The 15,936-nt window shown below is 40.5% G+C and overlaps 1 protein-coding gene across 5 annotated transcripts in view; it reads left to right on the top strand.

Annotated features, from left to right (window-relative positions):
• Nucleotides 1-15,936, top strand: part of UNC13C (unc-13 homolog C) — a 921,443-nt gene that overhangs the window by 520,188 nt on the left and 385,319 nt on the right. For 3 of the 5 annotated variants that reach the window (XM_030189213.1, XM_030189208.1, XM_030189220.1), the window contains 3 exons: nucleotides 2,178-2,183; nucleotides 6,847-6,918; nucleotides 13,220-13,439. In XM_030189213.1, the coding sequence (XP_030045073.1) occupies nucleotides 2,178-2,183; nucleotides 6,847-6,918; nucleotides 13,220-13,439 (298 nt within the window). The remainder of the gene's footprint in view (nucleotides 1-2,177; nucleotides 2,184-6,846; nucleotides 6,919-13,219; nucleotides 13,440-15,936) is intronic. The other 2 variants (XM_030189204.1, XM_030189197.1) reach the window with 1 other exon arrangement.

The following is a 15,936-nucleotide window of genomic DNA, read 5'->3' as shown; positions in this document are numbered from 1 at the left end:
TGCCTCAACTCCTGCCAAGCCTTCAACTCTAGTCCAGACCTGCCTCAGCTCCTGCCGGTTCTTCTGCTCCAGTCCAGCCTTGCCTCAGTTCCAGCTGAACCTTGCCTTTACCTCCATTTGGACCTGGTGCCTCATCCTGACTGTCCTGTGCCTAGCCTGGGGTGACTTGCCTGCCACCTGTTGGGGTCTGGCTAACCCTTGGGTTGACCAGGTAGTGCCGACTTGGCTGCAGTCCAAGGGGCTCACCTTTCCTGAATGGTGACAGGCTAGAAATGGCTCCTGGCTTGTTAAATAATCTGTTCAGGGCTAACCGCTGATTTTCAGCAGCTCTTAACTGGTTAGTGCCAAAATGAAAACTAGCTATTTTGAGGACGAAGTCTGCACTTGTCTGGTTAAGTGCCGATATTCAGCACTTAACAGGCCAGGTTAACCGCATAACTAAGATCATATAAAAGTCAGTAACCCAAAGCTGATTAGGTGCTGAATATTGCACTTAACCAGCTATCTGTTAGCTGGCATTACATTTCTAAGTTTAACACCACCTGCAGTCAGCAAAACGCTGATCTCCGCTGGATGAATATTGATCCTTAAGATAATAAAAAGTAGATCCGACTGGAAGTAGCCTAATGGTTAGAGCAGTGGGCTGAGCTAGTGTTCAGTGCCTGCTTTTGCTGCTCCATAGGCAAGTCTCTTTACTTCCAATGCCTCAGGTACCTATTTAGGTAGTGCATAGTATACCTGAATACTTATGACCACTATCCAGCTTATTTTCGAAGGAGATTGCCTGCCATCTTCCGACACAAATCAGAAGATGGCCGGCGATCTCCTAAAGCCGGCCACATCAGTATAATCGAAAGCCAGTTTTGGCCGGCGCCAACTGCTTTCCATCGTGGAGCCAGCCAAACTTCAAGGGGGCGTTTCGGTAGGGTAGCGAAGAAGGGGCGTGCTTTGAGAAGGGCCGGCTTCACCTGATAATGGATAAAAGAAGGGCGTCCCTGGTGAGAATTTGGTCCACTTTATTTGGTCCCTTTTTTTCAGGTCCGAGTCCCAAAAAAGTGCCTGAACTGACCAGATGACCACCGGAGGGAATTGGGGATCACCTCCCCTGACTCCCCCAGTGGTCACTAACCCCCTCCCACCCTCAAAGAAACAACTTTAAAACTTTTTTGCCAGCCTCATACTCCATCGCAGCAGTATACAGGTCCCTGGAGCAGTTTTAGTGGGTGCAGTGGACTTCAGGCAGGCGGACCCAGGCCCACCCCCCCTACCTGTTACACTTGTTGTGGAAAATGGGAGCCCTTCAAAACCCACCCAAAACCCACTGTACCCACATGTAGGTGCCCCCCTTCACCCCTTAGCGCTATGGTAGTGCTGTATAGTTGTGGGTAGTGGGTTTTGGGGGGCTCAGCACCCAAGGTAAGGGAGCTATGCACCTGGGACCAATTTGTGACACTATAGTGCCCCCTAGGGTGCCCGGTTGGTGCCCTGGCATGTGAGGGGGACCAGTGCACTATTAATCCTGACCCCTCCCATGACCAAATGCCTTGGATATGTTCGTTTTTTAGATGGGCGCCATCGGTTTCCATTATCGGTGAAAACCAAGGGTGCCTATCTCTAAATCCGGCGATCTCAGCATTTATGTCGACCATCTTTAATGTTGACCTAAATGTTGAGATTTGGGCACCCCCAACCGTATTATCGAAAAAAAAGATGGCCCGCCATGTTTTTCGAAAATACAGTTGGCTCCGCCCATTCACAGAGCCGGCCCCGGAGATGGCCGGCCACATTCGATTATGCTCCTCCACGTAATGTAAAGATGCTAAATAATAATATTCAGTATTACCAGCGTAGAGGTGGTAATACTTTCAAAAGTGTGGTACAGAATCTCTCTCTTCTATTACTGTTCTTTGTTTGGTAACAATGCTGAGGTCAGTTTTAAAATCTAAATGCATCTCATATTGCTTTAAGAAGAAAGAATGTGGAAGATGAAAAAACTGCAATAAACATTGTTATGTATGCCAGTGTAATTATTTCTGTAAATTAGAAATGTGAAAGTAGTGCACTGATCAGCATAATGTATTTGCTATCTTTTGACATTTTCCCATCAATCTGAAGTAATTACTAAACTTATGTTTCTTTTTTCTTTTTTCTTTTACTGTCTACATGGGCTTTCCCAGGCGTTGGTAAGTACTTTTGCAATGATGGGCAACCTCGGTTTTCTCTTGACTTTTCAGTGACAAATCAAGATTACTAAATCAATACCATTAAAAGAATTATTGAATATGCAACATTTTTGGTAAGGCAGGGAAGCTTTGGGGATAGAAAGATACTGAGTGACGTGGGGGGGGGGGGGGGGGGCTGATATCAGGAGGGGAAGATGCTGCCTGGTGGGGGGGGGGGGGGAATCAGAAGAGGAGATGCTACCTGGGTGGATCAGCTGGATGGTAGATTGGAGAGGACCTTACATGCAGCCCTGTGGCCCCATGCACATTGGGCCATGGCTTTACAGCCCAATTCTCCTGGGCATATAGAATAATGCTGCTTGTGAGGTGGCTTGCAAGCAATGTTATTCTTTTATTATGGGATCCAGCAACCTGCAGAACCAGGATCCCTTAGGTTGCTGAATCCCACAGGGAGTCAAAGTGCAGTAAAAGCTGATCTTTTACCACACCTTGATGAATTCCCCCTTAGTTCCTCTCTGTAGTTCAAAATCAAATCAGCAATGCCCAGGCTGTTGAAACATAATTTGCAAGCTTTGAACATGCAATAAAAATGTATGAAAGCTACACTAAGTTCTGGGTGTTTAATATATCGCCAGACCATTCCCTTTGGTAATTTCCTCCACCTTGTTCTTCATAGTTTAAGGGCTAACTGGTCATTTACAAATCCGTTATTCCCAAATATTGTTTTGCATCTTCCATAGTCTCTTCTAGATTTTGTGGGTTTTATCTCCCTCCTTTGCCTTTTTATTTATGCCTGTAGCTAGCCATTATGCTTTGGTAATCAACAAATTGACAAACTTAATAGCCTTTCCAAATTATTCCTCCCTCAAGAGCATTTACTGGTCAATCCAAGAATAAAAGATATTGTTGGATACTTTCATAAAATATGCTGCTTCAGCCATTTCCCTCCTGCTAGAAAATTAACTTTTGTGACTGAAATGCACATAGGGCTAGATTTACTAAAATGTGCTAATATGCATTAACTCATGTCATCTATTATGGGTCCCATTTATGCATGGAATCTATCTCCTAATAATACATGTAAACAGCATTAGCATACTTTAGTAAACCTAGCCCTCAGTATTTGCATTATAAATTTTAACTTACAAAATTATTGACTTCGCATGCTTAAGATAACACAAGAGCAAAATATAAAAAATAGTTTCTCTGACGTGCAAGGAGATCTACTATTTACACTGGTTTGGATACCACTTCTCATGTCAGAGGATTTTGGGGGTCTTTTATTAAGCCGCGGTACCATTTTTAGCTCGCGGTAGAAACCAGCTGGTGGTAAAAGCCGAGATGCCCATTATATTCCTATGGGTGTCTCGGCAATTACCACCAGCTGATTTCTACCGTGAGCTGAAAACGCTTCCGCGGCTTAGTAAAAGACCCCCTTTATTTGTTTATGTGAGTGTTTGTTTGTTTAGGGGCCCTTGTACTAAGCTGCAGCAAAATCTGGGCTTAACATGTGCTAATGCAGGACTTATATTAAGGATTATTACTATTTGTTTTTTGAGGTCCCTCGCTAATTTTTCCATTAGCGCATGAGACTTAAAAAAATATAACGGGGCAATTATCGCCTCCTATTTAGGAGACACTGAGGGCCAGATGCACTAAACCTTAACGACCCTCTAACAACCCTTTAACGAAGGAAATTCCTAACCGTTGCATGCATTAAAGGCCTTTTTCCTAAGAAGCAAGCAGCTAACGAAAACGGAATGCAAACGAGAAACTACCATTGAAATGTGGACAATTCGGAATGCACTAACCATACCGACGATTGCAACGAATCATTTACCGTCAGAAATTTTACGTGAGCTCAGACCTGTCGTTAAGGCCTGAGCTGTCATCTCCTGCTGCCCCCTGCACCATAAAAATCCAAGCCCGCATGTTTAAAAAGAAAAGTGAGATACAAACAAAAACACGTGGCTCTCTGCTTCCCCCTGCATCACTACAAAACTAAACATACCTCAAAAAAGGATCGGGAGGAGGCAAAGGCGCTCGTCAGAGGCATCCTGTATGGACGGCTTCCCCCCCCCCCCCCAGTTCATACAGACACTGCTCCCCACTTCTCCCTGCAGCTTAAAAATCTTGTCTCTCTTTTCTTCTCCCACAGCTTTGAAAATTAACACTCTCTGCTATCCCCTGAAGCCAATTTCCCAGTACTGTAAACAAGCTGCCCCGTCCCCCTCCCTTCCTCTGTTCCATCACAGTGAAAGGGGGTTTATGAGGGTCGTTCTTTTTAGAGACATCTTCAACTGCACTCTCCTGCTAGATCACAGAGCTAAAGGCTTGCAGGTCTCAACCCCCCCCCCCCCCCTCGCACGCCCCAGTCTGACATAAGCAACCTATGTAGGTTTAATACGTTTGTGGCATGCTCAGAGCAGCCAGCATAATGCTTGGCTGCTCTGCGCATGTTTTAGGGGCTGATTACCGAAGGGGATTACGAATCTGTAATGCATTGTACTTTTCAATACCGCTCTGATTATGTGCGACTTGTTTTTTTGGTGCATTCTTCGTTTTTTCAAATTCGGTAAGCACTTTTACGTTTTAGATTTTTTTACGTATGGTTGATGCATCTGGGCCTGAGTGCTCCCATGTTACATCTGTATTATCCAGTTAGCACACACCAATCAGAACGCTCTAGCTGGATAATGCTTCCACACCCATTCCCTGCCCATGACAAGCCCCTCCCCCCCCCAAAAAAAATAAAATAGTGCATGATTAGCACACACTGCCAGGCAAATTACTGCATAACACTTTATGCGCTTTGCGGAAAGCCTTTTTTCCCGCATTAAGAACTCCTTCTACCAAGGTACACTAATGGATTTAGTGCATGCTAACAAATTAGTGTGCGTTAAGCACCATGTAGCCAATAGGTTTACACTGGGCTATGCAGCATTTAGGGCACGCTAAATCCATTAGTGCACCTTAGTAAAAGGACCCCTAAGTGTGTGTTAGCATTTTGGAGGCAATTCTTCAAGTGATGTTATGGCTGGAATTGGCATGCACCAAATGATAAAAGCCCATTCTATACCTGTTGGTGTTTAGCATTTAGCACACACTAATTCCCTTAGTGGGCCTTTTATAAAGGCACGCTAGCGTTTTTAGCGCGCGCTAAAACTAAGCATACGCTAAATGCTAGAGACACCCCTATATTTCTATGGGCTTCTCTAGCATTTAGCATGCACTAAAAATGCTACCGCATCTTTGTAAAAGACCCCTTTAATGCACATTAAAGGTGCGTTAAGGCCATAACGCTGTTTGATGAATTCCCCCCACCTTAATCATTTAAGAGCCCTTTTACTAAAGTTTGATAAGTTTTTGCACTTACCATGTTTTAACAGCAAAAATAAATGCACAGGAAGTGCAAAGACCATAAGCTAATTGTTGGGGCGCGTCCTCTTCAGTTACTGCATTGAAATATTCTTTGCAGAGAAACAAAGTGGGAAGTGGACCAATAACTTCAGGACGCTGAGACTATGGTGGTATATAAAGAAGTAAACTTTATTGTAGACTCGACACAGTACTGTGTTTCGGCCACAGGCCTGCCTCAGAAGTCTTGAGCAATGCAAAAAAAAATTTTAATTACTGGTCTTGAGCAATGCACAAAAAAGTATCCAAAACTGGTTAGTCTCATCAAAGACTTCCATGATCATCGGACTGAAGTGTAGCAAGTCGAAACTGCCTCAACCTTCAAAAAGGAAAAACTGAAATATTCTTTACCAAAAGAAGTCTGAAGTGAGTTAGAATTTAAAAATATGTATACATTTTATTTATTTATTTACAAATTTCTAGTCCGCCTACAACTAAGTGGATCACAAATCAACATACATAATAAAAAAGCAAAAAGACAATTTTCAAAAAAGTAGCAGACAAGATCAGTCCCATGCATATTCAAACAAATACGTCTTCAGCAACTTACTGAACTGAGCCCTACTATTACACATTCTCAGGTAACCTGGGAACTTGTTCCAGATTTGCGGACCCGCTATTGAGAATGCAGTGTTCCTTGTGTTGCCATGTACCATATATAATGCCATAATTAATCTAGTAACAGTAACCATATAATCCTTCTCAACCCTCAGCCCTCTACGCTGACTCAGAATTAAGATAATTTACATACAACAACAATACAATACCGATACAGTCTTCCAAGACTTCCTATTCTTCCTATCCAGTGGCCAGCCTGTAACACCCCTGAAGTGATTCCAGAACCCTCGGCAGCCTCACATTCCTCCATTTAAAGCCCTGAAAAAAAACTATACCTTGGCCTGGCTTCCTTCAGTTTTAATCTTTAGGTCTAATTGAGTCTATATTTTATTTTATTTTTTGTATTTTAATAGCTTTCATCTTTTCAGACTATAAATCGATATCTCGAGCACATAGAGGGAAGGTATTATGATAGTGTTTCCTTACATGATACTTATTTTGAAGGATTACACTCTAATATATACTAGAAGAGATATTTACCAAAATTGCTGGGATTTGATTTGCACTTTCAATACTTTAATAACAATTATTGAAATGTATTTTATTGTATAAAATTGACCTGCTGCTTTGTCTGTATGCTTGCTTACTTTTAGGACTACTGTTCATTTTATCTTGTTGGTTTCCACAGACACTGGCTGCTAGAAAGGCTGGTATATCACTCGCTGCAATTAACAGAACATCCCTAAACAACGATGAATTAGTAAGTACATTTTCATTTCTAAACTAGGCTTGTATTTGAAGATGGCTACAAGGTGCATCAAAGGCACAAATACTGGAGAATCAGTTATGCTTAGGGCTTCTGATTTTAGGCTTTAACCAATAAACACTGATGAAACTCTCCCAATGCAAAAAATTGAAAATAGCTGGATGGAAGATGGAGTCAGTTCAGAGGGGCAACTACTAAAATAGCTAGTGGTCTTCATCATAAGAACATAAGCAGTGCCATACTGGGTCAAACAGAAGATCCTTCAAGCCCAGTATTCTGTTTCCAACAGTGGCCGATCCGGGTCACAAGTATTTTTTATTTTTGTTACATTTGTACCCCACGCTTTCCCACTCATGGCAGGCTCAATGCGGCTTACATATTGTATGCAGGTACTTATTTGTACCTGGGGCAATGGAGGGTTAAGTGACTTGCCCAGAGTCACAAGGAGCTGTCTGTGCCTGAAATGGGAATCAAACTTGGCAAGATCCCTAAAGAGTACAAATAGATTTTATGCCACTTATCCCAGGTATGAGCAGTGGATTTTTCTAAGTCCATCTTAACAATGGACTAATGAATTTTCTTGTAGGAACTTGTCCAAACCTTTTTTAAACCCTGCTAACTGCTTTTACCATTCTCTGGCAATGAATTCCAGAGTTTAACTACATGTTGAATGAAGAAATAGCTTCTCGGATTTGTTTTAAATTTCTACTTAGTAGTTTCATTACATTCCCCTAGTCCTAGTATTTTTAGAAAGAGTAATCAAAAGAGTCATGCCTACTCATTCCACTCCACTCAGTTTTATAGACCTCTATCATATCTCTCTTTATTCGTTCTCTCCAAGCTGAAATGCCCTAGCCTTTTTTAGCCTTTCCTCATAGGTAAGCCATTCCATCCCCTTTATCATTTTCGTCGTCCTTCTCTATACCTTTTATAATTCTGTTATATCTTTTTAAGATGCAACAACCAAAATTGGATACAATATTCAAGGTGCGGTCACACTATTGAGCAATACAATGGCACTATATTCTCAGTTGTGTTCTCCATTCCTTTCTTAACAATTCCTATCATTCTATTTGCTTTCTTAGCTGCCGCTGCACACTGAGCAGAGGGTTTCAACATATCATCAAGGATGACACCTAAATTCTTTTCCTGGGCAGTTACTTCTAATGTGGAACCTTGCATTACATAGCCATAGTTTGGGTTCCTCTTCCTACATTCATCACTTTTTGCATTGGCTCACATTAAATGTTATCTTCCATTGGAATGCCCAGTTTCCCAGTCCTCTTGCAATTTTTCACAGTCCTCTTGTGATTTAACAACTTTGTATAATCAGCAAATTTAATCACCTCTCACTCATTATTCCCATTTCCACATCATTTATAAAAATGATAAAAAGCAGCAGTTCCAGCACGGACCCCTGGAGAACCCCACTACTTACCCTTCACTGCTGAGAATATTGACTATTTAATCCTACTCTCTGTTTCTTATCTTTTAACCATTTCTTACTGCCTTTTATCCCATGACTTTCTAATTTCCTCAGCAGTCATTCATGAGCAGTCAAACGCCTTCTGAAAAATCCAAATACACAGTATCAACTGGCTTTGTCCATATGTTTATTCACCTCTTCAAAGAAATGTAGCAGATTGGTGAGGCAAGATTTCCCTTGGCTAAATCCATGTTGGCTTTGTTACATTAATCCATGTCTATATATATACTCAGTAATTTTGTTCTTTATAATAGTTTCTACCATTTTTCCTGGCACCAATGTCAAGTCTCACCAGTCTATAATTTCCCAGGTCACTTCTGGAACCCTTTTAAAAAATTGGTGTTACATTGGCCACCATCCAATCTTCGGTACCACTTTTGATTTTAAAGATAAATTAATATAACTAATTATAACTCAGCAAGTTAATTTTTTTGTTCGATCAGTACCATAAAGTGTTTAGGGACAGATTTAGGGGTCCTTTTACTAAGCACTAACGCATGCTTACAACAGCAAAAAGTAGCATACTGTGGGACATGCTGAAGCATCCTCTGGTAATTTTGCCATGTGTGCGCGCTACCCACACATTAAAAAATAAATTGTATTTTATAGCACTGGAGGTGGGTCTGGTGGCAGAGAGTGGGCATGTTCTGCGCTAATTGTTTAGCACAACTACATTGCTGCACGCTAACCGATTAGAATGTGCTTAGTGTACTAATGGCTATGCACTAATGGGAAAATTAGCACGTGGCCATTAATACTAAAAGTAGGAAAATCGGCCATTTTACCCCTGCAGTATAAATAGCCCTAGAACATCCTTACTTGGCTCATTCCTGCAAATTAAGGCCAATTGTACTGCAGTTTGGTAAAAATGACCCTTTATGATCTCAATATGTATACTTTGGAAGAAAGGTGGGAGAGGGGAGATATGATAGAGACATTTAGATATCTCCATGGCATAAAGTCACAGGATCCTGAAGTAATGCAACCTAGCTAGCACTACTAATGCTCTGACTGGCAAGAGCTCTTAACCAGTCACCACTCTTCAAACTGTTCTGGGATCTTGCCAGTTATTTGTGACCTGGATTAGCCACTGTTGGAAACAGGATACTGGGCTTGATGGACCTTCGCTTTGTCCCAGTATGTTTATGCTTATTAAAACTTGTTATACTGCCAAATACCAAAACAGGGTCTAAGCGATTTACAATAAAATATACAATAAAATAAAAAGATTGAAAAGAACTCCATTGTGGATAGGACAGAGAACAACCAATCACACAAGACCATACTTAAACATTCTTCAGACCTGCAAACTGTGTACAGGATAACATCGTCAGCTGAGATCAAAAGCTTGCTGAAAATATAAGCTTTTAAAAGGGCTTTAAATTTTTGAAATGTCAACACTTGCATTCTTATGTAAGTAAAAGATCTTATCTTTACAAAGCTTCAAAGTGGGTTTCCAATACATTTCCATAATGAATCAGCCTGGGGTTTGGAACCCAGGTTGCTAGCTCTTTAACAAACTGACAGCCATCTACTTTGGACTGAAATCTACTTCTCCCTCAGAGAACCTATACAGTTTCTTCTAGAACAGGCATAATTCCTTGTAAGATAGTCTTCTTTAACCAAAAATGTTCTTGCTAGTCTTTGCTCATGCCTCAAAGAGGGACATCTTTTTGGATCTAAAGGGTATCAATCTAAGATGACCTTTGTCCTGACTTGAAGGGTATGAGTATTCTCACCAGTAAAATATAAATGGTAGATACAGTTTTAGCACTGGACTGACTACATGCCTAATGCCCTTTAAAGTGCTAGGTGTTAAAATCATAATTAATGTACACATTAAAGTCACCTGATTTAATGCAGCTTAGTAGATAGATGTTCCTGACACTAGATAGAGTACAAGCTTGATGTTGGAATCTACTTTATTGGAAGTTATCTGAGCAGTAATTATGAGCAACAAGGAGAAAAATCCTAAATTTTTATACCATTATACCATTTTCTCATTTATTATATATCTTTTTCATTTCATTCATTGCTATATATGCCACTTAGGTAAAAATATCTTCAATGAACCGTCTGTGTTAGCTGGTAATTTTTTCAGCTGGTATAACCTTTGCAAATAAGTCTACAGGGAGAACCTAGGATCCTATCTATTATTTTGAAAATATAAAATCTCTAAGGGCATAGTTATCAACATAAGCTATCATTATGACATGTTATTTTACCACTAACTCGTGCTATTTTAGCACGGGTCCCATTTTATGCAGTGAGGCTTAATTATTAATAAGTAGGGTTAAAAATAAAATAATAAGCCCTAGTAGCCCACATTCATTATTACACCCCTAAGCGTACCCACATAAACTGCCGGCTCCTCCCCAACTATAACACCCCTATGTGGCCTGGCCAAAAATGGTAATTTTGTGCCAATATTCAGCAGCTCTGTCCAGTTAAGTGCTGCTGAATATCTAAGCTCAGGCTGCAGAGCGCCATTTAAGCGGGCAGGAGCCTCGCCTGCCCCTTAAATCTCTTTGACTATTTGGCGGACTTTATTAAATCATATTTATGTAAAACACATTTTTTCCAGAAGATTCTTTGTTCTGATAAGTTCAATTTCAGGGTGGACTGACCATTGGCACAATAGGGCAGTGCCTGAGGGCCCACAACAGTAGGGGGGTCCTCTCCCCTTTGGCTTCCATCTAGTTTAATCACTTTTGATAGATGGTTAGGGGCCCATGACCCTTATTGTCCAGGAGCCCAGATTACTGTCAGTCTATCCCTATTCAATTGTAATACATGTTATCTTTGAAATATAAAATTGGACTAATGAATGAGAGTTATGTAATTTGGATGGTTCTAAAGGACAGTTCCAATTTTAGTGCTCTGCTGACGGTCCATCTATAAGTATATTTTATTTAATTTTATTTATTGGGATTTATTAACCGCCTTTATGAAAAGATTCACCCAAGGCGGAGTACAGCAGGTACAGTTTAACATAAAGCTTACAATTTTGTTAACAGCATAACAATAGTAAAATAACCAAGAATAAACATAAATACAATAAATGAGGTAAACTTGGAAACAGGAAATTGAAACCTAATACTAGAACCACCGTAAAATGGTATGAAAAATATGTTGTGCTGGATAAGTTCCTCTAAGTACATTTTAATTGTTTTATAAAAGTAGCATGGGCACCCGTGTGTCTTCATAAAATAGTCTCCTAGAACCAGCCCAATAGCATACAAATGCACCGCATCTGAGAAAGGTATAATTGTGTACGTATCATAAGTGCTAACGTATCAAAATGTTTGGGGGTGCTAAACAAATCACAAAGTATACCTCCCTGAACACAATACTGCAACTGGCTTAATATTGGGGGTGTTCAGCACACAACATGTTTTTCCAAACAGCATTTTCAAAAGGAAAGGATAGACTTTTTTTTGGTAGAAAATGACCTTTCCTGTTCTGATTTTGGACGTTTTACAAAAAAACGTCCTAATTCAAACTTAGATGTCATATCCAAAAATGCCCCTTGTGCATTTGACTTGCCCAAAGTCACAAGGAGCAGCAGTGGGAATTGAACCCATGTCACCAGGATCAAAGCCCACAGCACTAACCATTAAGCCACGCCTCTTCTGTTTTAGATGCCTTGCATTTGGACATGTTTTGTAGGAAAATGGACCAAGAAAAAGGACGTCCAAATCACAAAACGTCCAAAGCATTTTTGAACACAAAAGATTGACGTCTATCTTTTTCAAAATTGACCTTCTTTTCTGTTCAGAATTTGGACGTTTTTGTAAAACATCCAAATTCTGATTTAGGTGTCCTATCAAAAATGCCCCTCTATGTATGTTACAGTACAACTTGCACTCCAATCAATATATGTCCCAGGAGCACTTGTGCATGGCTACTACTACTACTAATAATAATAATCATTTCTATAGCGCTACTAGATGTATTCAGTGCTGTACACATGATATGGCAGGTACTATCTCTCTCCCCAGAAGGCTCACAGTCTAAGGGGTCCTTTTACTAAGGTGCGCTGAAAAATAACTTGTGGTAGTGTAGGCGCAGGTTTTGGGCGCACTCCGATCCATTTTTCAGCCTGGAAAAAAGCCCCTTTTTAAATTTTTCCCAAAAAAGAACATGCAACAAAATCAAAATTGCCATGCATTTTAGGTCTGCGACCTTACCACCAGCCATTGGCCTAGCGGTAAGTCTTACGCGGTAACTGGGCGGTATTGACCTAGATGCGTCAAAATCCACTTGGCGCATGTCCGATATGCAGTGGGAATTGAACCCAGATTGCCAGGGTCAAAGCCTGCTACTCTAACCATTAGGCCTTCACAATTTTATAAGAACCATTTTCCATGTGTAAATCATTCTTTATATGCAGAAAATGCTTTTTAAAATTACTCCTGTAATGTACGTGTTATTGTTTTAATTCTACCCCATGAATGCCTCTATAAAGGTATGCTTAAGTTTTCTCCTTAGCCATTCCTGTGTCAAATTTTGATATCAATGTGGTTTCCATTGTACTGTGATTAGGACTAGGGTCTCAATTACTGAGGCTTTTTGCCTCTATAGACAAAGAATGAGAAAACCGCCTTAGTGGTCTCATGTGGATTTCAAGTGATAAAAGAATCATTTTATTGATAAGTGTAATGTTTTGTGCACTGTAGTATTACATTGATCTTTTGTCACAGCCTATAATTTGGTAATGTATGTTAAATATAGTACAAATGGAATTGATTGATGTGTGAAACTTTTAAATATGAAAACATTTCCATTGATTTTTTTGCACTTGAACAGAAAATGCATGTCTTCAAAAAGACGCTACAAGCTTTAATCTATCCAATCTCTTCAACCACCCCTCATAACTTTGAAGTGTGGACGGCAACAACCCCCACCTACTGCTACGAATGTGAAGGACTACTTTGGGGCATTGCCAGGCAAGGCATGAGATGCACAGAATGTGGTGTCAAGTGCCATGAAAAGTGCCAAGACCTCCTCAATGCTGACTGTTTGCAGAGTAAGTATTCCATAATAGTTGATTTCCATGGTGCTTCATTCCCAGTGGCCTGCTGCACGGTGCACGCTGATAGATCACAGTTGATGTTGACAGCTAATCGGTACCTGTTTTTCATTTACTTTGGTCAGATGAATTATTTAGTCTGAATTAATAGTCTGTGCTTTGACTTTTTGATGTAGTTATGTTGCTACATTTTCCCACACCACTTTTTTTATGGAGAAGAGAAGGCCTTTATGTTGTGTATAATCACAACTGAAAGAATGGGAATCACACAAATGATTCCTGGAGTCTTTGGTTTTCTTGAACCCATAAACTGTCGTCAAAGGAAAAAATTAGGAGACTGCCAACATTTATTGCAGCATCAGAAACATAATTCTCACAGTTCTTATTTCATTCTTCCTGCAGGACGGCATTTGTGATATGTTAATGGTAATGGATACGTTTGAATGTTCTGAGCAGAAGAAACACCACAGTTCACTGTTGCGCTGGCTACTGTTAGAAATATTTACTGAGAAGGAGTTTCTTGCTGAAAATATGCCCTGAAAGAAATTAAACAAATGGCCCATAACTGCTATAATTGATCAATTGCATATGTTGCATCTAGAATTCAACACAGGGGGGGAAAATTCTATAAATGGTGCCCAAAAGTCAGCGCTCAATGCTATTCTGTAACAGACACTCAAAGACGAGCACCAGAATTTACGCCTGCTGAAAACCAGGTGTAATTGGTAGTGTCTAATTTGGGCACACATCCCCAGTGTTCTATATCAATGCGCGTAAATTTTAGGAAAGCCCCTGACCCGCCCATGCACCTCACATGGCTACTCCCCCTTTTGGGTTGCACAATTTGGGATTTGGACGCACATTGATGTAGAACAATGCAAAACACGATATGTGTGCGCAAATTCAAATTGGTGCCAATTAGCCCAATTATTGGCAGTAATTGGCAAGTTAGCCATTTAGTTGGGTACACATCTTGGATCGGTGCCCAAATATGGGCACCCAGTTTTGGGCACCGTATATAGCAACTGGGGATATGAGGCAATTCTGTAAGTGGGTACCTTGTTTTAGGCAACCCAGTGTCACACAGTTAGAGGCTATTCAATAATGGTGTCTGGGCACTGGATTCCATTATAGAATACTAGCATAACCCGATATCAGCGTGCCTTACATGTACATAGCTGTTCGTTCAGTGCTCTGTAAACAGCAGCACCGCCCATGACCCTCCCCCTTGCTCTACTCATGTGAATACCCCCACCTTGTATTTATGGTCTATGTCATTTACACATGTCCCTATAGAATAGCACTTATAGGCATATTTTCAAAGCACTTAGCCTTCCAAAGTTCCATAGGTTTCTATGGAACTTTGGAAGGCTAAGTGCTTTGAAAATATGCCTCTTAGTCACTTTGCTACCACTTACATGAGTAAGTTCTGTTAAATCGCACATTAGGTGTTGCATTGGCAAAAATGATAAATATATTTTTAAAAAGTGTGTGCATGGAAAAGGTATAAAGCTAGAAGTCACCAAAACCACAAGTTCAAAGACCACAAGTTTCAAGGACATAAAAAATGTTCCAAAGTGTTGTCACCAATACTAGAATCAGACAAAACCCAACACGGGTCATGTTTCGACACTCTAGCCTTCGTCAGGGGCCTGTATGAAGCCAATAAATACACAGCGATGAGCACAGTTGCTCACCGCTGTTATTTAACAGAAATGGTACACTTAATCTAGAGACATGACAAGCACACAGGTTGCACCTCATCCAGTAGTCAATTACCAAATGTTGGAAAATTTCCCACGGCGTAAAAAGCCATAAGTTGCATGTGTAAGTGGCAGCACCGCCCATGCCTCTCCCTCCATGCTCTACTCATGTGAATACCCCCACCTTGTATTTATGCTCTATGTCATTTACGCATGTCCTTACAGAATAGCACTTTTACATGGGTAAGTTCTGTTAAATCGCATATTAGGTGTTGTATTGGCAAGAATAATAAATATATATATTTTTAAAAGTGTTTGTGGAAAAGGTATGACTGCTTTTACATGGTCTGTGTGTAGGTGGTTCTGGAAACATAGTTTGGGCGGAAGGGATGAAGAGCTTTCGAGCTGTTGGGACAGGTTTGGGGGGTCTATTTTATAGGTCGCATGAAACACCTAGGCTGCCTTGAATAGGCCTAAAAGAGGCACCATTGTGGATTTTTTCATATGGGTGTCCTGCTATAAAATAACCTGCCTCCCTCATGTGTATGTGCTCCCTTCTTCCATGCAGTATAATAAGAACTTGTTTCTGTGTGTAAACCAGGCTTTACAAGTAAGAAATGCTTTAGAAAATTACCCCCTCACTGTTATGGAAATGCAAATCATTCAGTTTTCTATTTTGAATGAACATTTTTCACAGGCTAGATATGATTTTTCTGGCTTTAATAGGAGATTAAATTAACAGTGGTTTTGAAACTTGCGAGTGGTTGCATCACTCATCAAAGCATCAACCC

Source organism: Microcaecilia unicolor, chromosome 1, assembly GCF_901765095.1.
Source record: "Microcaecilia unicolor chromosome 1, aMicUni1.1, whole genome shotgun sequence".
NCBI lineage: Eukaryota > Metazoa > Chordata > Amphibia > Gymnophiona > Siphonopidae > Microcaecilia > Microcaecilia unicolor.
The sequence above is the reverse complement of the archived record's forward strand: the minus strand, read 5'-3'. Positions and strand labels throughout refer to the sequence as shown.